Consider the following 22,862-nt stretch of genomic DNA (forward strand, 5'->3'; position numbering starts at 1 on the left):
TTCAGTCCTAACTACCTGATCTGCATTTACAAGTCTGGGGTTTGTGTGTGTTCAGACTGATTCAACCATGAGGTCTGGCTGTAAATTTGGTCAGAAAGGGAGAAACTATTTTTTTATTTCTTTTCAGCTTTTCCAGAGTATACGGCCAAGGGAGAAACATGATGAAAGTGATGTGATATTAGAGGTGACATCGGGCAGAACCACTGGAGGTCAGCAAAGTCATCACAAGTAAAGGTTACTCCAAACCTCCATCCAGGTTTACAAGGGTTCAATTGTTTCTCTTACATTTTAATAATGTAAAATAGCACTTTGTAGAGATGAGTATTAGTGCTTTATGCAGATAAATTATCTCCAACGACAATGATCTTTAGGGTTACTGCTAATGCTAAAAATCGGTATTTTTCAGGGAAGAGTCTATAAACTTATATTTCATGTTGTGCTGTCTAAATATTTAATTTTTTAGGTGACATTTGCCAACAGTTCACCAAAGAAATGTTTGAGATGTACCAGAATTATGCAGGTTACAAATGTTGGACCTTTGACATTCTGAACTACACACCAGCTGAGATTGGTATGATAATGTTCTGTTCTTTCTGCCAACAAGACTAAGTTAAAGTTGTGTCTTTGGACTATATCTCTTATGCATTATTTGTCTTTAAAGGTGGATTGCACCATGCAGCTGCTCATATTTCAGGAGACTGTGTCTTCAGGTATTTGAAATATGAAGGAGGGACTCACAGAGTTCAGCGAATTCCTGAGACTGGCCTATCATCAAGAATGCAGCGTATTCACACTGGGACAATGTCAGTAGTTGTCCTACCTCAGCCAGAGGAGGTAAACTAACCTTTAATCAGAATAAAATTGAAGTGTCTTTCTGGCTTTTCTTTTTGGCATTTGAGTGTGTTATATTTAAAACAACAAACCCCAAGGGCTAAGCCGAGTTACTGCTATTATTTTATTGGTCCCAATGTGTATTGTCAGGTCCCAACAAAGGATACACAAACTTTTCTTCTGTGCAAGGCTGTGACTCTTGACTCAGCACCTGGTTAAATGATTCCCTATAAACTTTACTGGATCCTCAAAAGCAACTTTTTAGAAATCCACTTCTGCCTGAGGTACAGTGCAATTCAAGGGCATAAGGATACAGATCTCAGCTTAACTTCAGTACCCAGAAATATAATGGAGCAAATAGCCAACCAATAATTTTCAAACACCTAGAAGAAATTAAGGTGATAAGTAACAGTCAGTCTGAATTTGTCAAGAACAAATTCTGTCAAACCAACCTAAGAGCCTTTTTTTGAGAGGGTAACAAGCCTTGTGGATAGGGGGGAAATGGTAGATTTGGTATATTGTGACTATAATAAGGCTTTTGCTACTTGCATGACCTTCTCATAAACAAACTAGGGAGATACAGCCTATATGGAGCTACTATACCATGGGTACATAACTGATTGGAAAAACGTTCCCAGAGAGTAGTTGTCAGTGTTTCACAGCGAAGCTCAAAGGCATATCGAGTGGGGTCCCACAGGGATTGGTCCTGGGCCCAGTTTTGTTCAATATCTTCATCAATGATTTAGATAATGGCATAGAGAATACACTTATAAAGTTTGTGGGTGATATCAAGCTGGGAGGTATTGCAAGTGCTTTAGAGGATAGGATTAAAATTCAAAATGCTCTGGACAAACTGGAGAAACGGTCTGAAGAAAATAGGATTAAATTCAATAAGGACCAATGCAAAGTACTCCACTTAGGAAGAAACAATCAGTTGCACACATACAAAATAGGAAATGCTACCTAGGAAGGAGTACTGCGGAAAGGGATCTGGTGGTCATAGTGGATCATAAGCTAAATATGAGTGAACAGGGTAACGTTGCAAAAAAAGCAACATTATTCTGGGATGTATTAGCAGGAGTGTTGTAAGCAAGACATGAGAAGTAATTCTTCCACTCTACTCTGTGCTGATTAGACCTCAACTGGAGTATTGTGTCCAGTTCTGGGAGCCACATTTCAGGAAAGATGTGGACAAACTGGAGAAAGCCCAGACGATAGCAGCAAAAATTATTAAAGATAACCTATGAGGAAAGATTGAAAAAATTGGGTTTGTGAGGGAGGACATAACAAATTTCAAGTACAGAAAAGGTTGTTACAATGAGGGCAAAAAATTGTTCTCGTTCACCTCTAAGGATAGGACAAAAAGCACTTAAATTGTAGCAAGGGAGGTTTAGGTTAGACATTAGGAAAAACTTCCTAACCGTCAGGGTAGTTGAGCCTTGGAACAAATTGCCTAGAGAGGTTGTGAAATATCTGTCATTAGAGGTTTATAAGAACAGGTTAGACAAACACCTGTCAGGTATTGTCTGGTACATAGTCCTGCCTTGAGTGCAGGAGACTGGACTAGATGGTATCTCGAGGTCCATTCCAGTCTTACACTTCTATGATTCCATGGAAGTTAATGTTGTTAAGCCCTCCAGCTCCTGGCATTCACGAAACTGACTCACTAGTTGTAAAACAGATTCTAAATTAAATAATGTATTGAGGCTTGGGAGTACATCCAGACAAAAGTTTGGTATGATACAATCAACCTTTCTGAATATTCTTTTTCTTTTCAATCACACATCTTATTATTGGTTCTTTCCTCTGCTTAGATAGACTCTAAATCTGAACTAGAGCTTTGGGCTGTTTTTCTGAAAACTTGTGGATGTCCAGCTTAAACTCAACATGGCTCTTACTCTTTCCCTGCAAGCTGTCCCCAGCTTCCTCCTTTCTCAATCACTGTGGACAACACTACCCTCCCCACGTCACTGAGACCTAGAATCTAAGTATCACCTTCAGCTCAGCCCATTACCACACATCTAAATTGTGTCTAAATCTTGCCATTCATTTCTGTACATTTCCAAGATCCAGCCTTTCTTCTCAGTCCATACAGCTGAAACTCTGGTCCAGGCTCTCAGTGCCTCGCTCTTCACTGCTGCAAACTCCTTTTTGGTCTTGTTTCACTTAGATCCATTAAAAATACTGCAGCAAAAATCATCTTCCAGGCTTGTCACTTTGACCAGGTCACTTCCCTTCTTGCATCCCTCCATTGGCTACCCCTTTTCCACCACATCAAGTATGAACTACTCGTCATAGCTTTTAAGGCCCTTCATGGCCTATCTCTAACCCTACCTATCCTGGCATAGACCTCAGCCAAAATCTTCGAACCCAGTGCTTAAAATTAAGCTTGTACCTAAACTGTAATTTTCAAAAATGCCTAGATGGTTTAGTAACATAAGAACCATTGACTTGAGAGAGTTTGTACATATGTTTGTAGAGTGCCTTGAACAATGGAGCCCTCGGCCTCTAGGCAGGCCCACCAATGGGGGAAGGGGAAACAAAAGGGGAAATTGCCCAGGGGCCTGGGTGATTTAAAAGGGCAGTGGTAGCGGTGGCCAGGAGCCCCAGACCGTTTTAAATCGCCCAGGCAGGCTGCAGGGCTCCTCGGTGCATGCTCCTGAGTCCCAGCACCGACCCATGAGACTCCATGCACCCTGTTGGAGAGAGCTGGGCAGGAGGGGCCCTGGAGGGTGTGTCGGGGAAGCAGCCCCCACAGCTGCACCAGGGGGGCAGAGCCGAGGGGAGGAGCTGGGCTGGCGGTGGCAACAATCGCTGCAACTTTGTATCCAGGAGCTAAACTTTCTGCATTAATGTGGGGGAGGCAGCCAGGCTGAGGGGAGGAACTAGGCTGGGGATGGCTGTGGGCAGAGGTAGGCAGGGACAGCTGTGGGGAAGGAGCTGGGCACAGGACCGCTAAGGGGAAGACTCGAGATCGGACTCAGGATCCAGCAGCTGCTGGTCCAACATCTTCAGCAAAGGCACTGGCAGCGCCATGCTGGGCGCCAGTCAGGCTTGGTTGGGGGTGCGCCAGGGAGGAGAGGGCAGGGTGGGTCTGGGAAGGGGTGGATGTTTCAGTGACAATGCTGGGTTGGTGGTCGGGGTTGTGTTTGAGGCTATTTTGATTTGGGGCTGGTAGCTGTTCTTTGAGGTCATGTGGCTGATCTCATTAGGGGATGGTCACTTGTATTTGGGGGTGATGGAATGATTGGAGATCAAGGCTGGTAGTTGGGGATGGGGATGTGTTGCTGTTGGGACTGTTGTAGAAAGGGAACAGTGATGGAGTCTTACCAGAGGATTTATTTATGTTCACTAATAATCATCCTGGTGGATGCTCCATCACTGACCATTTTAAAATCAAGATCTGAAAGATCTGCTTTGGGAATTGTTTTGGGGAAATTCCGGGGCTTGTGTTGTACAGGAGGTCAGACTCACTAGATGATCACAATGGTCCCTTCTGGCCTCGGAATCTATGAATAAGAATGTAACGCTCCAAAGAGAGCATGAGTAACATGTCAAAGAGAGACGTACAGGCTTTGGGGGATTATCGTGAGAATTTTCATACATCCACAGCTGTGGGTTTATGAAGCCCATGAGTGCACAGTAGGTAAATTTAATCATAATTTAGGTCACTGGTTAATGTTGGGACCCTTTCTCTCCCATATATTAGTACTCTGTTTTTTCAGCCAGACTTTTAGTTGGAATTTTCCTTCCTGTTCTGGGTGGGAAATTGGCAGAGAGATGGGGATTAGCTGGAACACAATGTCACAATGAATTTGGCTCAGGGAGATTAAATGACTTGCCTAAGGAAACCCAGTAAATCAGTGGCACAGACAGAACCCAGTGTGCTGCTCCGACCTTTAGGCAACATTATATTAAGTATTCCCTAAATTTAGGCATAAGGGGCCGTATTATTAAAGGAACCTCAGTTTGACCTCCTTTTCAGATTGTTACATATGCAAATTATTATAGTGCAGAATTGTGTGCCACAAACGTAAAGTGTTGGGGTTCTTTTAGTTGTAGGCTTTAGGAATGGCTCAGACAGCTTGCCTGTTTCTCAGCGTATTTATTGTCATATTTTGGAATTTCATGCTTATTTTCACACAGAGATGAAGGATGGTCCTTGGGATACAGCCGTGGGAGCTCTTGTGTTCAATTTTCTGCCCTTGATTTCCTGCCTCCCATGGCTAGAGTGTGCAGTGTAGAGCTGCCTGTGATGGCACAATGCAGTGCCTATGGCAGGGGAATTCTCTGGATGCTTGTGGGCTGATTCTGGTTCCAGGGGAGGAGGGGACAAAATGCCACCTTGGGTAAATCTCTTAATCTCTCTGGGCCTCAATTTCGTATTTGTAAAATGGTGATAGCAATCGTTCCTTTGTCTTCTCTGTTTAGATTGTAGTCTCTGTAGGGCAGGGAACTGTCTCCATGAGTGTGTACAGCACCCTGCACAATAGGGCCCTGATCTCAGTTGAGACACAGAGGTGCTACTGTAATACAGATCCATGAATAATAACAACTGGAATGGTTCCCAACTGGGACCTGAGTTATGGCATTTGCATGCTCAAGTACCTTTGGATACATTCCTAGTTTTTTTGACCAGTTGTCTGGAAACACCTTTTTTTTTTTTTTAAAGGTAGATCTCAGTTGGTTACTAGGGCATCAGGTGGCCTGGGGAAGGAAGGGGAGAGGGAACTCTTCAGTATTGAGACATTGCGCTGCAGGTTCCAGACACAGCACCTTCAGGTAGTGACACAGTTACAGAAACTGCAGTTTATTCTGCCTCATCCTCCCAAAGCCCAATGAGAAGAAACTCCTTTGGTGATATAATGGGGAAGAGACTGGGTGGTATCTAAGAAACAAATAAATTCTGAAGGAGCTCTGGAGCTTGCACCTGTCCCAGGTGGATGGGAAAGGCAGCTGGATGGATATCCATGGGGAAGAGCTGAAAATTAGGATCTCTGTGGTCGTTACACGTGTATTAGAGAAAATGATCCACAGAAACACAGACAGTAGGAGACTGGAAAGAAGCGAAGATTCCCCTGGGCCCAACTGTAGGGGATGCCGTGCCCATCCTTTCTAGGGGTCCTGTTGACTGTTCTGCCCTGGGGCCCAGAATTGCTGTCGACAGGCCTGCCTCTAGCTGCTATCACAATACAGATGATAACTAGTAGCCTTTCTCTGTTCTTCAACAGTTTTAAGCCTTTATCTTGCAAACACTTACACATGTGCTTAAATCAATGGGTCTACACAGGGGAGTTAAATTAGGCACGTTCATAAGTGTTACTAGGATTGGGGCCTTTTGGTGTAGTGTAGATCCACACTGGTGTGTAAGCATGGGAAAGAAATCAGAAGTAGTTTCTGGTACTTCATCTGCTTCTGAGTCTCCCTGCCAGTTGTTGTGGTTTTACAATAACATTTTCCTATTCTTTAATTATTTTTCTCTCCCTTGTTGCTATGTGAAAGATTTTGCACAAACAGGGGAAACTGATTGATTGCATAGGGGAAAGAATGAAATTGACTACACACAAATAATTATCAAAGGCACAGAGTAAACAAACTGAAAAGAACAGAAATGTTATTTGTTCACTAATTTCTTTCACTTAGAGTAACCTAAGTGTTACTGGTAACAATGGGAGGCAAGCAAATTTTGGACAGAAGTGCTGTTTTTAAACTGATAGTATCTCTTTAAAACAGTTATAAGCAGATGGTAACTTAATTTTCTTTGACTCTAGGTAGATGTTAAAGTGTATCCTAAGGATTTGCGTATAGATACTTTTAGGGCCAAAGGTGCAGGAGGGCAACATGTTAACACAACGGACAGTGCTGTGAGAATAGTTCATATTCCGACTGGTAAGTGTGTTTGGGATTTTGTATTTTAATCTTTGCCTTTTAGTGCACAGATGCACACAGTCTAGATCCCAAAATCAAAGGCTCTGATCCTGCATGCTGCTTCACTTTAGGCACTGGGGTCTGCCTGCACAAAACCGCTGGCAGGACTGCAGCCAAATACAGAGAAAGTCAGGTGGCCCTTCTCATTTTTTTGCAGAGGAGTGTGTTCGTTTATGTCAAAAATTGCATGATCAATTTTATCTTTACAATGTGACACACTTAATAAATGGACCACACTTTGCAGTGAGACAGGGACATCATGGAAGATGTAAATAACTTCGTAAACTGAGGACCTTTAACTCTCATTAAAGTTAGTGACCACGGAGGGTACAGTTTGCAGCATTAGGTCCTATGTAAACAAAGGACTGATAAGTATCTCCTTGTGTAAAGTGCTTTGAGATCTGTTGATGAACAGACACACAATGTAACCCTATATTGTTATTTTAAACATCCTAGTGTAGACAGGGCAAATGATATTTTAATATGTTAGCTGGTTTAGATGAACCCTGGACTCCCAGATGCAGCACCATAATTATGTGGTCCAATGAACCTCAGTAAAAAACCCCTCAAGTTCACCTCTACCAGCTGTGTTAAAACTTGTCCCATTTACACTACAGTTTGAAAATATACTAACTAAAATGTTTTAGCTTAAATGTTTTAAAAATACATCTTTCATCCTAGCGTGAAGAGCAGGAGGTCTGAAAGGTTTCATTTTACTAATGTTTTAGGATTAATCCTGTTTGTTATAATGGGTCTTTAATCAGTGTGTTCTTTGAATTCTACACAGGACTAACAGTAGAGTGCCAGCAGGAGCGATCACAGCAACTGAACAAAGAAATAGCTCTGCGGACACTGAGAACTAGGTTATATCAACAAATCATTGAGAAAGACTTCAGCCAAAAGCAGAGTGCTAGAAAACTGCAGGTGACATGTTTTCCTTATTGAAACTTGGAGATGACATTATGCCATAGCTTTGAGCTTTCAGGGTTAGCAACAATAATTTCCCCCTTTTTTTGTGTGTGTGGGCAGTAGGGGAAGAGTGTACAGACGGATGTAGGTAAAAAGGAAACTATGTGTGTCATAAACAGATAGTTAAGGATCAATAGAACAGAAGTACTTCATGTCTCTTTTGACTGTAAAGGGTTAACAAGTTCAGTGAGCCTGGCTGTCATCTGAGCAAAGGACCAATCAGGGTACAGGATACTTTCAAATCTTGAGGAAGGGAAGTTTGTGTGTGCTGTTAGATTTTGGTTGTTGTTCACCCTGGGGGCTCAGAGGGACCAGACATGCAATCAGGTTTCTCTCCAATCTCTTTGATACAGTCTCTTATATGTGCAGAATAGTGAGTACTAGGTAGATAAGGCAAGTTAGGCTTATGTTTGTTTTCTTTATTTGCAAATGTGTATTTGGCTGGAAGGAGTTCAAATTTGTATGTTGCTGAAAGGATTTAATATGTACTTGTATACCTAGGCTGGGAGGGTATTCCCAGTGTCTATAGCTGAAAGACCCTGTAACATATTCCATCTTAAATTTACAAAGATAATTTTTACTGTTTTTTCTTTCTTTTATTAAAAGCTTTTCTTGTTTAAGAACCTGATTGTTTTTTTATTCTGGTGAGACCCCAGGGGACTGGGTCTGGATTCACCAGGGAATTGGTGGGGAGAAAGACTCATAGACTCTAGGACTGGAAGGGACCTCGAGAGGTCATCGAGTCCAGTCCCCTGTCCTTATGGCAGGACCAAATACTGTCTAGACCATCCCTAATAGACATTTATTTAACCTACTCTTAAATATCTCCAGAGATGGAGATTCCACAACTTCCCTAGGCAATCTATTCCAGTGTTTAACTACCCTGACAGTTAGGAACTTTTTCCTAATGTCCAACCTAAATCTCCCTTGCTGCAGTTTAAGCCCATTGCTTCTTGTTCTATCCTTAGAGGCTAAGATGAACAAGTTTTCTCCCTCCTCCTGATGACACCCTTTTAGATACCTGAAAACTGCTATCATGTCCCCTCTCAGTCTTCTCTTTTCCAAACTAAACAAACCCAATTCCTTCAGCCTTCCTTCTTAGGTCATTTTCTCAAGACCTTTAATCATTCTTGTTGCTCTTCTCTGGACCCTCTCCAGTTTCTCCACATCTTTCTTGAAATGCGGTACTCAGAACTGGACACAATACTCCAGTTGAGGCCTAACCAGCGCAGAGTAAAGCGGAAGAATGACTTCTCGTGTCTTGTTTACAACACACCTGTTAATGCATCCCAGAATCACATTTGCTTTTTTTGCAACAGTATCACACTGTTGACTCATATTAAGCTTGTGGTCCACTATGACCCCTAGATCTCTTTCTGCCATACTCCTTCCTAGACAGTCTCTTCCCATTCTGTATGTGTGAAACTGATTGTTCCTTCCTAAGTGGAGCACTTTGCATTTATCTTTATTGAACTTCATCCTGTTTACCTCAGACCATTTCTCCAGTTTGTCCAGATCGTTTTGAATTTTGACCCTGTCCTCCAAAGCAGTTGCAATCCCTCCCAGTTTTGGAGGGAAGGGGGGAGAAAGGTTAATTTCTCTCTGTGTTAGGATTACTTTCTCTCTCAGGGAGAGTCTGGGAGGGGGAGAGAGAAGGAGGGGGGAAGGTGAATTTTCCTCTCTGTTTTGAGATTCAAGGAGTTTGAATCACAGTGATCTTCCAGGGTAACTCAGGGAGGGGAAGCCTGGGAGAGGCAATGGTGAGGGAAAGGGTTTACTTTCCATGTGTTAAGATCCAGAGGTACTGGGTCTTGGGGGTCCCCGGGCAAGGTTTTAGGGGGACCAGAGTGTACCAGGCATTGGAATTCCTGGTTGGTGGCAGCGCTACAAGTACTAAGCTGGTAATTGAGCTTAGAGGAATTCATGCTGGTATCCCATCTTTGGACGCTAAGGTTCAGAGTGGGGAAGTATACCATGACAATGTGCTTGTAAATGTAGATAAAAATCAGGCCCTTAATTACCATCTAGGCCAATTTACATTGCTTTGGCAATCTACACGGGCCTTAATGTGGATATAATTAGCCAAATCTAACTTAATCAACTGCATGTAACTTACACCCACTGTAACACTCTTTTACACTAACAAGTGATATAAAGGAACTTTTGTGAAATAAGAATCTGTTCCCATGATTTGTGGTTGTCACATTCTGAATCCAATTCTAAAATACAGTAATTGCTAGGATCCTGCAGAGTGTGGGGGAAAAATAACAACATTCTTGCTACCAAAAATCTTGCCACTTTAGAGCCATATGATAATTTATTATGTTTTTGGAAGTTTAGCCAACTTATTGAGGAAGAAATAATTTATACTGATTAACTTGTAATTAACTGACATTAGTTAATTTTACCTTAAAACTGAAGAAGTTATAAGGCTGTTTTTCCCCCCCGTACACCACCGGTCTTATCTCTTGCTCTGAGCATCTTGCTCTTTACAATGTGACCTTCTTCAGTGGGCAGAAGCCATTTAAAAAAAAAAAAATCTTCAGTACTTACAAACTTCCAAGTCAGTTATTTAACCACTAACTGCAGACTGCATTTAAATTAACTCAGTCACTACTGCTGATGAAGCCTTTGTCTCTTGTTGTTTGGAATTTAGGCTGAGATTTTTCAGAGCTACCTAAGGGATTTGGATGTGCACTTCCAATTAAAATTAATGTGAATTGGACATCCAAAATGGAACTCCCACCCTTAATGTTTCACAATATATTAAATCAGTATCTTGTTTGGACATATACATGTGGATGCAAGTGAGATTTACAAAATCTCCTAGGTGAGTTAGGCACCCAATTTCTGTTCATTTTAAATGGAAATTGTGCACCTATTTCCCTAAGCACTTTTCATTGTGTCACCCTCCATTTTAAAAAACAAAACAAAACCAAAAACTACTTGAAATTCAGTTTTGAAACTTTCAGATTTGTTTGTAACTCCATCTTGTCACCACTAGAGGACACCCAATATCACAAATACTCTGTTTCTTCCTTCGCCTGTGTTCATTTTTCTGAGCCATACTGTAGTATGGCTTCTTCACAATCTCTTTGTTATAGGGCAGGGGTCTGCAAACTCTGGCAAGCGGCTTGCCAGGGTAAGCACCCTGGTGGGCTGAGCCGATTTGTTTACCTGCCGTGTCCGCAGGTTCGGCCGATCACGGCTCCAGGCCAATGAGGGTGGTGGGAAGCTGCAGCCAGCACATCCTTCAGCCCACGCCACTTCCCGCCACCCCTATTGGCCTGGAGTAGCGAACCGCTGCCAGTGGGAGCTGCGATTGGCCAAACCTGCGGACGTGGCAGGTAAACAAACCAGCCCAGCCCACCAGGGTGCTTACCCTGGCAAGCTGCATCCCAGAGGTTGCCAACCACTATTATAGGGAGTACAGTCTGAGTTTGCTGATTATGTAATTAGACGTGCCACTTTAATTATCATTAGTGGGAATTGCAGTCCTATAGTTTCATCTAGCTAGGATTGTGGGAGTCCATAGAATATCAGGGTTGGAAGGGACCTCAGGAGGTCACCTAGTCTAACCCCCTGCTCAAAAGCAGTGCCAATCCCCAGATTTTTACCCCAGTTCCCCAAATGGCCTCCTCAAGGATTGAACTCACAACCCTGGGTTTAGCAGGCCAATGCTCAAACAATTGAGCTATCCAGTCCAAAGCAAAGTTACTTGCCTTGTAAAGATAGTAGCCATTAAGAATGGTAGATTTAAACAGTGAGCTGGCACCAGCAAGAGGCTTCTCACTTTTAAAATGGGAAAATATTTTCACAGTCTTGTGATACTGAAAAACAGCTCTACACGATTCTTCTCAAATTGCTCCCAAATGCATCTTTGAGCTGAGATCAACTGTGGAATATTTCAGCTGGAAAATGTTTATTCAGAAAGTTTGAGTATTCTTTAGAAATGGATGGTTATAATGGAAATTGCTCAACTAGTTCAACCATTGTTTTCTTTGCCAGCAAAAGTTGTAAGTAACTGTATTTTCTTTAGTGACCGAGGGCCAGAATTTGAAAGGTATTTAGGCACTTAAAGATGCAGATAGGCAACTAGTGGGATTTTCAAGTTTGTTTAGGTGACTAGGCACCTACTGGAATTTTCATGATGACTAAGCACCTAAATACCTTTCAAATTCTGGCCCTGCAGGCCTATCAAGTGCCCATCAAAGTCAATGGATACTAAGTGAAGCCCACTGCTTTAAACAAACATGCACGTGAGTAACTATGCACATATATGAGGCTATTTACTTGTGAAATTACTCACCCGCATACATTTTTGCAGGATCAGGCTGTTAATGAAAGTATAGTATATACTGATTGTTCCAATAGCACAGTTCTGCTCTGAAGAGTGACTGTAAACATAGCATCTTCTTACTTGGTTGACCTAATTTGTGTCTAGACGTATTTGCTGACATTAGTGACAAATTTGGCTTCTTAAACTACTTATTAACTCCTGTTATCATTACAGAGCCAATGCAGAAATAGCGAGAGGGAATGTCTTAAACCTTGGCAAAATGTATATTTATACAGTAGACCAAAATGTGTAAGAAGCAGTTATCAGATGAATAATCTGTGTGTTTAAGTACTGTATGTATCTATAGAACAGGCTGATTTATTGCAATCCAGTTTAAGGGTGCTGATGTGCTGCTTTTGAAGGGTTTTTGTTTTTAAAACTCAAAAAAATAATAGAAGTTGTTGTTGTTGTACAGATAGGGACAAGAGCCCAGTCAGAGAGAATTCGTACCTATAACTTCACCCAGGACAGAGTCACTGATCACAGGATCTCATATGATGTCCGCAATATCAAGGTAGTTATGTTATGATAACATGTAAAATCTTTTCAAGAGAGACAGTGTGTGTGTACCTATATCAGTTCTTATTACATCACTAGCCAGAGTTAATCTTGTGAAAGTAATTACTAAATTTGTCAAAAAGCTAAGTATGGACATAAATTGTGTAGTACCATTAAATGCCACTAACTACTGAACATGGTTATAGTTTGGGAAAGCCTAGATCTTTCTTTCCATCCTTAGTGATATATTATTAAAGGTTAGCTACAAAAGAAAAAAAATCACTAGCCTCATTCTTTTGTTTTTTGTTTCTCTATTATATAAAGAAGGCCTGATAAAGACAGAGTACTCACCTGAGACATTCAGTGAGTCCTTCACCAAACCAGGGAGGACTCGACTTGACATTCCTGATATATGTAGGGTAAAAAGGCAAGAAGAAGAAGAAGTTTGTTTAAAAATTAAAAAACGAACAGCCTGCTCCAACCCACCCTTCCAGACTGTCTTTATATGGTATAGAGGCAAAAAACACACACAAGCACACTTTAAAAGTTTGGTGGGGGGGTGTTTTTTTTGCACTTTACAGGTCACCTTTAAAGGCAACAGAAAAGTTTCTTTTTAAGATTATCTGACATATTTCTGGGTAAAATTCTATATATGGTTATATTTTTTCACTTGAATGTGCTGAACAAATACATGATACGCTAGTATTCTGTGAGAGTTCAGTTTATAGGTAGATTTTGGAATGATTTTAACTTTCAGGCTAGTAAGTTTTGGATTGATTTTTAACTCCTGGGATGGGTTTCAAGATTGAGTTTGTTCTATGATTTGGATTTACATTTTAGGATTAGACTTAAATTTTATTGCTCAGGTTTAAGATTTAATATTATTGTCGTCACAGAGCAAGTAGCTGAACAATGAGCTAGACCCCTTAGAGAACACAGAGGAGTACAGATCCCTGCCCTGAAATATTTACTGTATGTTAAGATCTGACATACAAATGAGGATCATTACAAAATAACAGTGTGGGGGAGAATCTGACAAGGTTCAATAAATAATATGACAATTTAGATTATTTACTCGTTCACCTTATTTTTTAGGATCCTGTTTTGATACCTTTACTCACATTGAATAGTCCCTTACTCCACAAATTGTCCTACTGAAGTCAATGGAACTTCTTGTCAGTAAGCTCAGCATGAGTACAGGTATCAGAATGTGGTCATTATTCATTACAATATCCTACATCCCATCAATTCTTGCTAGATTAGTTAACTTTTTTTTAGGCAATGGGGTTTGACAGATGCAAGATGTTGCCAGTAATTCCTTCTGTTATTGCCAAGAAGATGCTATGTAACCGTATGCTGTTCTTCAGCAACATGCCTTCAACTGACTCATTTACACCACCCAAAATTGATGTCACACCAGGGGAGTAATGCAAAATCGATGGGTTGATGCATAAAGATCAGGCTCCGTGCAAATATATTCCAGGAATTGTTATTGATTGATCAGCATTCAAAAAATACTGGTCTATACTAATCATTAATGGTTCTTTCTTTCATTTGATAGGAATTTCTCTGTGGTGAGGAAGCACTGGATGAGCTAATCAATAGGTTGTTGGAGTCTGCAGAGATGGAGGCCCTAATTGAACATTTAGAAAACTTTAAATCTTTAGAAGGAGGCGGCTGATGTAGGTCTTGTACTAAATACAACACTGGTCCTTGTAATTCTGTAGCACAATAAAAGGGAAGTATTTGTTAGATGTCAGATGTTGATAAAATCTGTGTCTCTTTCCCATATTGTGATTAAATATGAAGTTGTATTTTTTTTAACCGTGACATGGCTTTTGAAAATATTTTACACATTTGCATATCAGCTTTAAGTTTTCGTTATTTTTTTGTGACTTTAGTATTGGTGAAAAGTTCCAGCCTAAGAGCAAACTGCAATCTTCAGTTTATCCACTGAACAGTGCATTAAGGAACTGATGGGCAGGATCCCATGGGAGGCTAATATGAGGGGAGAAAGTAGTCCAGGAAACCTGGCTGTATTTTAAAGAAGCCTCACTGAGGGGGCAGGAACAAACCCTCCCGCTGTGCAGAAATAAGAGCAAATATGGCAGGCAACCAGCTTGGCTTAACAGAGAAATCTTCAGTGGGCTTAAACACAAAAAAGAAGCTTACAAGAAGTGGAAACTTGGACAGATGACTAGGGAGGAGTATAAAGATATTGTTCGAGCATGCAGGGGTGTAATCAGGAAGGCCAAAGCACAATTGGAGTTGCAGCTAGCAAGGGATGTGAAGGGTAACAAGAAGGGTTTCCACAGGTATGTTAGCAACAAGAAGAAAGTCAAGGAAAGTGCAGGCCCCTTACTGAATGAGGGAGGCAACCTAGTGACGAGGATGTGGAAAAACTAATGTACTCAATGCTTTTTTTGCCTGTCTTCACAAACAAGGTCAGCTCCCAGACTACTGCACTGAGCAGCACAGCATAGGGAGGAGGTGATCAGCTGGCTGTGGTGCAAGAACAGGTTAAGGACTATTTAGAAAAGCTGGACATGCACAAGTCCACGGGGCCGGATCTAATGCAGCCAACAGTGCTGAGGGAGTTGGCTGATGTGATTGCAGAGCCATTGGCATTATCTTTGAAAATTTGTGGCAATCGGGGGAGGTCCCAGATGATTGAAAAAAAGGCAAAGATAGTGCCCATCTTTAAAAAAGGGAAGGAGGAGAATCCGGGGAGCTACAGACTGGTCAGTCTGACCTGAGTCCCTGGAAAAATCGTGGAGCCAGGTCCTCAAGGAATCCATTTTGAAGCACTTGGAGGAGAGGAAGGTGATCAGGAACAGTCAGCATGGATTCACCAAGGGCAAGTTATGCCTGACCAACCTGATTGCCTTCTATGATGAGATAACTGGCTCTGTGGATATGGGGAAGTGGTGGATGTGATATATCTTGACTGTAGCAAAGCTTTTGATATGGTCTCCCACAATATTCTTGCCAGCAAGTTAAAAAAGTATGGATTGGATAAATGGACTATAAAGGTTGATAGAAAGCTGGCTAGATCATTGATCTCAATGGGTAATGATCAACAGCTCAATGTCTAGTTGGCAGCTGGTACCAAGCGGAGTGCCCCAGGGGTCTGTCCTGGGGCTGGTTTTGTTCAACATCTTCATTAATGAGCTGGATGATGGGATGGACTACGCCCTCAGCAAGTTCGTGGAAGACACTAAGCTGGGGAAGAGTTAAATACAATGGAGGGTAGGGATAGGGTCCAGAGTGACCTAGACAAATTAGAGGATTGGGCTAAAAAAAATCTGATGAGGTTCAACAAGAACAAGTGCAGAGTCCTGCACTTAGGATGGAAGAATCCCATACACTGCTACAGGTTGGCTAAGCGACAATTCTGCAGAAAAGGATCTGAGGATTACAGTGGATGAGAAGCTGGATACAAGTCAACAGTGTGCTCTTGTTGTCAAGAAGGCTAATGGCATATTGGGCTGCATTAGTAGGAGCATTGCCAGCAGATTGAGAGAAATGATTATTCCCCTCTATTCAGCACTGATGATGCCACATCTGGAGTATTGCATCCAGTTTTGGGCCCCATGCTATAGAAAGGATGTGGACAAATTGGAGAGTCTCCAGTGGAGGGCATTGAAAATGATTTGGGAACTGGGACACATGACTTGCGAGGCGAGGCTGAGGGAACTGGTGTTATTTAGTCTGCAGAAGAGAAGAGTGAGGGGGGGATTTGATAGCAGCCTTCAACTACCTGAAGGGGGGTTCCAAAGAGGATGGAGCTAAGCTGTTCTCAGTCATGGCAGATGACAGAACAAGGAGCAATGGTCTCAAGTTGCAACAGGGGAGGTCTAGGTTGGATATTACGAAAACTATTTCACTAGGAGGGTGGTGAAGCACTGGAATGGGTTACTTTGGGAGGTGGTGGAATCTCCATCCTAAGAGGGTTTTATGGCCTGGCTTGACAAAGCCCTGGCTGGGTTGATTTAGTTGGTGTCGGTCCTGCTTTGAGCAGGAGATTGGACTAGATGACTTCCTGAAGTCTCTTCCAACTCTAATGTTATATGATTCTATGAGAGACAATGCAGGCTTTCCCTCAGGGTGTCTCGAACCTTGATGAAGGAGTCATCAGAGTGCAGGTTGGTTTCTATGCCTGTTCAGTGCTGGGCACCTTTGCTCTGTCATGCCATGTGTGGAGGTGGCTTTGTGATGTAGATGTGTCCCCAGAGAATAGGGTTGAGACCAGCACTGAAAAGGTAACAACTTCCGGTCGCTACTGTTTGGTGTTAAAGCAGTAATAAATGGTTAGTCTACGAAAACCATGAGAGTGAGCTTCCCAGGCCCCTTCAACAGATTTGGGCTTGCACTAGTGCTCTAAAAATAGCTGTGTACTCAACGCTTTGAAGTTGCAGCTTGGCCCGGAGTTCAGGCTCTGAAGCCCACCCTCCTCCCTCGGCTTCTGACCCAAGCTCCAGCCCAGGCTGCAACTCCAAAGCACTGACTGCAGAGCTAGTTTTAGAGCGCTAGTGAGAGCCCTGCAAGCCTAAGTTGTGTCAACGGGAATGGGAGACTCACTCCCATGTCTGTATAGACCTATCCCCTGAAGGCTCTGATCGAGCCAGTTCTCTAAATTCAATGCTGCTTAACATGCCCAGATCATCCCCTCTCAAATTAAAACCCCTGGCAGGAGCTGTAGGAATGGAAACCTCGGCAAGGTCCCTCTACCCCATCATCCCATCAAGGGGGCGGGGGGGCCCAAGTATTCACTCTACCCCCCAAAATATTCAAAACCTGGAAGATCACCAGGAACCCATGAGAGGCCAAAGCTATAAGTGTAGAGGACCTTGTCTCTGACCATCAGGTGGGCCCCCTTCCTCAGTATTTTGGCAATGTGGCTTCCTACACAATTCATAACCTATCTGCAAACAGTATTCAAAGAGAATAAAGGAAAATCCAATAAATTCACAAATAATTTGATCAGCTCTAGTATGTGTGCGTCAGGTCAGGTATGAGTAAGAGGCTTTCAAAGAAATATAACACAAATTAATTCACCAATTAATTACACAGCTTCAGCCACCTGCAAGGTTTTCTTAGAAGCAGGGTATTTCATCATATTACATTCCAGATCCAGGATTAATTAGTTAAACCTTATAAAGTGCTCAAAGATGAAAAGCTCTACCAGAGTGCTAAAAAAACAATAACCCGAAGCCTCACTTCTAGTGAGTACGTGCAAGAGAGATTTACTCTGCAGTTTCAACTGCAGCACCTTATGGATACTTGCGACTAAGTTGGTTAATTTTCTTAAGCCCTTCCTTGTTGTTGATGGTTTTGTGCACGGTGATGAGAAAGGGGAAAGCAGAAGGGAGCTCCACTCTGCTGCTTAACTTCTGATGTCCCCAGTGCAGGCACTGAAGTTTATCAGCCAGGTCCTTTCTTCCAGCCCGTTCCAGGGCATCCTGAAGGATCTTTGTCTTGTTAAGTTTATTCCATGATCGTTCATACCTGCATTTGTCGCAACAAACATTACAGCAGCGTGATAAGTCAGTATAAGATATACGCCACCCCCATTTGCACTTGAAGTGCACCCATTGCTATGCCATATTTTATAAAAATAAAAAATGTATTTACCTCCCCCCAACAGACATGATACTTTGTGAGACCTTATTTTCCTTCTAACTTCTACTGCCACCATATGATTGCAATGGAGATAAGAGCAGGGATACTGTAACAGAAAATAATCTATGCTCCTGGGGCTGCACTTGCAGTAGGAAAATAAACACTGGTGGAGCTATACTCATTGTGAATTACTCATCCTTAAAACAGGGCCTGATTATCCATAGCGCTGAGCAACCAGCAACTCCCATTGACTTCAATAGAAGCTGCTGGATACTCAGGACTTGCAAAAATCATCACTACCAAGAAATAGTCCCCAGAGGGATGTTATTCTAAACCTACTTATGGGAACGGTTTTAATGACAAACCACAATGTTAAAAGGGAATGAAAAGTGCCTTTTATAATGGCAGGAAATACACCACAGAGAGAATACAGTTGCTCATTGTATCCCTGTAGAACAAAGCAGTACAGTACAGTACTTTCGTTTAATCTGTACAGTAATCCTTATTGCCTTGTAGTTTGTTTGCCTGTAAAATAAAAATTGTAACACAAATCAAATACCTGCTTTACCACCCACTACTCTCACTTTCTTCAATACTCATGACTGTGTATAATCCCGACCTTGTACTTTGGCATAACAATGGTAAACATTATTAGTCAATGCTTTTTCAGAGATTCTAAGTCCAGAAGGGTCCATTGTGATCATGATCTTTTGTATAACACAGGCCATAGAACTCCCTCCCCCCAACATTTCTAGAGCTTATTTTTTAGAAAAACATCTAACCTTGATTTGAAAATTGTTAGTGATGGAGAATCCACCATGACCTCTGGTAAATTGTTCCAATGGTCAGTTACTCTTACTGGCAAAAATGTCTGCCTCATTTCCTGTCTGAATTGGTCTAGCCTTGACTTCAAGCCACTGGATTGTGTTGTATCTCACTCTGCTGAAGAGCCCATTATTAAATATTTGTTCGTCATGTAGATACTTGTGGACGGTAACCAAGTCACTCCTTAATCTTCTCTTTGTTAAGCTAAACAGATTGAGCTGTTTGGGTATGTTTACACTGCAGTAAAACACCCATAGCTAGCCCAGGTCAGTTGACTCAGGCTCTCAAGGTTTGGGCTGTGGGGCTATAAAACTGCAACACAGACTTTTGAGTGGGCTGGATCTCGGGCTCTGCAGGACCTCAGTGCCTGGGCTCCAGCCCAAGCCCAAGCCCAAACCCAAACAGCTGATACAGGCCAGCCATGGGTGTTTTATTCCGGTGTAGACATACTCTGATTCTATCATTATAAGACATATTTTCTAATCCTTTAATCATTCTTGTGGCTCTTCTCCGAACCCTCTCCAATTTATCAACACCCTTCTTGAATTGTGGCATGAACTGGGCACAGTATTCCAGCACCACTCGCATTAACAGATACAGAGATAAAATAACCTATCTACTCTTACTCGAGATTCCCCTGTTTATGCATCCCATGATCGCATTAGCTCTTTCAGCCACCGTATGACATCTAGAGCTCATGTTCAGCTCATTATCCACCAGGACCCCCAAATCTTTTTTAGAGTAACTTTCCCAGGACAGAGTCCCCCATTCTGTACATATGGCCTACATTCTTTGTTCCTAGATGTATTCATTTACATTTAGCCATATTAAAATACATATTGTTTGCCCCCCACTTACCAAGTGATTCAGATCGCTTTGAATCAGTGACTTGTCCTCTTCATTATTTACCACTCCCCCATTTTTTGTGTCATCTGCAAACCTTATCAGTTATGATATTATGTTTTCTTCCAGGTCATTGACAAAAAATGTTAATAGCATAGGGCCAAGAACTAATCCCTGCAGGACCCCACTGGAAACACACCCACTTGATGATGATTCCCTATCAGTTTTTAATCCATTTAATGTGTGCCAGGGTAATTTTCTGTCATTCTAGTTTTTTAATCAAAATGCCATGTGGTACTAAGTCAACCACATTACCGAAGTCTGAGTATATGTCGTCAATACTATTAACTTTATGAACCACACTTGTAATCTCAGCAAAAAAAATTATCAAGTTACTTTGACAGGATCTATTTTCCATGAACCCATATTGTACTAATTATGTTACCTTCCTTTAATTCTTTATTAATTGAGTCTCATATCAGTTGTACCACTATCTTGCCCAGGGCTGATATCAGGCTGACAGTCCTATAATTATCTTCCCACTTCAACTCCTGTTGATTCACAGATCTTCACTCTCTCATGAATCTAAAAGCAAAATACCTATTTCTGAAGTCTTTGGTTCTGGTCTTTGGGTTATTCAGTCTGCTGTTGTATTTTAGTCCCAATGAAATGCACCATAACAAAGCTAATGAAAATCTAAATATCCAACCAAAACTTCTTTTTGTTCACTTTTCATTTCCTCTCTCTTCCTTTCTGCCTCTTTCTCTTTCCTCTACTCTTCTCTCCTAGGTATCAAAGTTAGTACAATAATACACTGCTATGATGAACACACTATATCAGTGGTTCTCAAAGCTGGTCTGCTGCTTGTTCAGGGAAAGCCCCTGGCGGGCCAGGCTGGTTTGTTCACCTGCTGCATCCACAGGTTCGGTCGATCACGGCTCCCACTGGCCACAGTTTGCCTCCAGGCCAATGGGGACTGCAGGAAGGGCGGTCAGCACATCTCTCAGCCCACACTGCTTCCCGCAGCCCCCATTGGCCTGGAGTGGCGAACCGTGGCCAGCCAATCGTGGCTCCCACTGAACCTGTGGATGCAGCAGGTAAACAAACTGCTTTGACCTGCCAGGGGCTTTCCCTGAACAAGCGGTGGACCAGCTTTGAGAACCACTGCACTAGACCAGATTAAGTGCCATTGAGACAGAGACTTATGTTGGGTTTATAGTCAGCTGTGTATTCTCTTTCCCAGCTAGAAGCTCTGTTGGCTGGTGTGCAGAGGATGGGGGACTATAGGCTCATCTTGTCGCCATCTTTTCTTACCTGTTTTGGAGTAGGTGGGGTTGTGTCTAGTGATGGGCAGTAGCAGGGAGCAGTTCATGCACCCAGGATTTCAGAGACTGCAATTGTGGCTGCCTGCTGGCCCCTGCCTGGGGGAAGGAGTTGTTGGTGCAACAGGAGACTTGTGGCTTCAATCAAGGGCCAGCCACAAACTGGCTTATTTGAGATTGTTTGAACTAACATACAATACAAAATGGGTCATAGCACTCAATATTACAGAAGGATCCAGGAAGATGCCCTTAGCAATAAGAGTTGTTTTAGTGACTACAAAAATCTAATATATTAAAAATATCCACCAAATTGCGTTGTGTGGCTAGTTGATTGGATAGGGATTAGAGATCATCACAGCAGTTGCTTAATATCTGATTATGCCATCCATAGGTGTGTAAGAACACAAAGCTAGCAATATTGTATTTGTACATGGTTATGCTTTAATCTCTTTTCGGCAGGCACCTGTTATTTATCTGGCACAGTTTACTTCCTGTACAGCAATGAGCACATTTAGAGTGCTACAGAAACAATAATAAAGATGGAGAAATGAATAATAAATTTTCAAGGGAGGAATTTGTTCATGCTGCACACAACTCAACTGTCTCATCTGTACTCTGAAAACATTTTTATCTCCTCATGGCATGCCGAAGTTTTGCTGCTACAATTCTAACTTAAACTTTATTGAACATTTTGACATTGTGTCTGTATCAAAGTATGAACTCCATTTTGTATTATGTATTGAACACCTCTATACTTATTGGTGGGCAGCCTATTTACTGCATACCAGACAGCTGCCCTACCTGGAAAAAGTACTGAATGCCTCATTGAAGAACTATCATTGAGATGCTATCAAAGCTGCAGTGTAGGGTGATTTAATTTTATTATCTCAACTACTGGTCCAACCCAGGGTTCAAGTTTTTTCTACACAGGTGGGACAAGCATGACTGGGGGAGGGAGCTGGATCTTCCCAGTGGAACACATGGCACAGGAGCAACCTACTTAAGAGCAATGTTCGCTCTGTGTTGGAGGACTGACCATTGCCACATGTAAGAAGGATGTGAAGGAGAGAGAATGCAGGAGGAACTCTGTCCAGCATCAAACACTGCTGACAAACCTGGGACTCGCAGATGCTGTAAGATCAAACCAGGAGAGGGTGTTTTGAGGAGTTATCTTGTTTTCAAACATCTGTAAATCTTGAGTAGTGTAAGAGTAAAGTGACTCTGATTAAGAAATTCCTTTGCTAAGTTTGTGTTTCTTGCATTCCTGCCAATCTGTCCCCAAACGGGTTAAAATAGAAACTCAGAGTGACCACAGTATAGGTGGGATTCTGGGGGAGCATGTGTAGACACTTGTGGGTGGGGGACTGAGAGGTCTGAAACTGATTTCAGGATCTAGGGCAGCTGGGAGTCAGTCTGCCACATGCTGAAAAAGGGTGCCAGATGAGATCTGAACCCGAGAGTGTGCTCTTTAGTTCTAGAACTAGAAACAGCGATGAGACTCTACCCAGACAGAGTTGGCTTGGAAGCACATGGGACCCAGCAAGTGGGTTTACTTGCAACAGACGGCTGACCATACAGAAGAGTAGTGGGTCATGTTGTGACAAGTATCATATAAACATTTCTTTTAAATGAGAAGAAAAATAGGAATAATCTAAAAGTATCCCCATAGATCAGAGCCACCTTAA

At 42.1% G+C, this 22,862-nt stretch overlaps 1 protein-coding gene across 3 annotated transcripts in view; it reads left to right on the forward strand.

Annotated features, from left to right (window-relative positions):
* The window catches only part of MTRF1 (mitochondrial translation release factor 1), a 30,574-nt gene extending 16,250 nt beyond the window's left edge, over nucleotides 1–14,324 (forward strand). For 2 of the 3 annotated variants that reach the window (XM_030565943.1, XM_030565950.1), the window contains exons 4-10: nucleotides 128–209; nucleotides 464–571; nucleotides 662–834; nucleotides 6,603–6,720; nucleotides 7,547–7,683; nucleotides 12,483–12,581; nucleotides 14,127–14,324. In XM_030565943.1, coding sequence (XP_030421803.1) covers nucleotides 128–209; nucleotides 464–571; nucleotides 662–834; nucleotides 6,603–6,720; nucleotides 7,547–7,683; nucleotides 12,483–12,581; nucleotides 14,127–14,246 — 837 coding nt within the window. In that variant the 3' untranslated portion in view covers nucleotides 14,247–14,324. The remainder of the gene's footprint in view (nucleotides 1–127; nucleotides 210–463; nucleotides 572–661; nucleotides 835–6,602; nucleotides 6,721–7,546; nucleotides 7,684–12,482; nucleotides 12,582–14,126) is intronic. The other variant, XM_030565958.1, reaches the window with a different exon arrangement.
* The last annotated feature ends 8,538 nt before the right edge of the window (nucleotides 14,325–22,862 follow it).

Source organism: Gopherus evgoodei, chromosome 1 (genome assembly GCF_007399415.2).
Source record: "Gopherus evgoodei ecotype Sinaloan lineage chromosome 1, rGopEvg1_v1.p, whole genome shotgun sequence".
In the NCBI taxonomy this organism is placed as follows: Eukaryota; Metazoa; Chordata; order Testudines; family Testudinidae; genus Gopherus; species Gopherus evgoodei.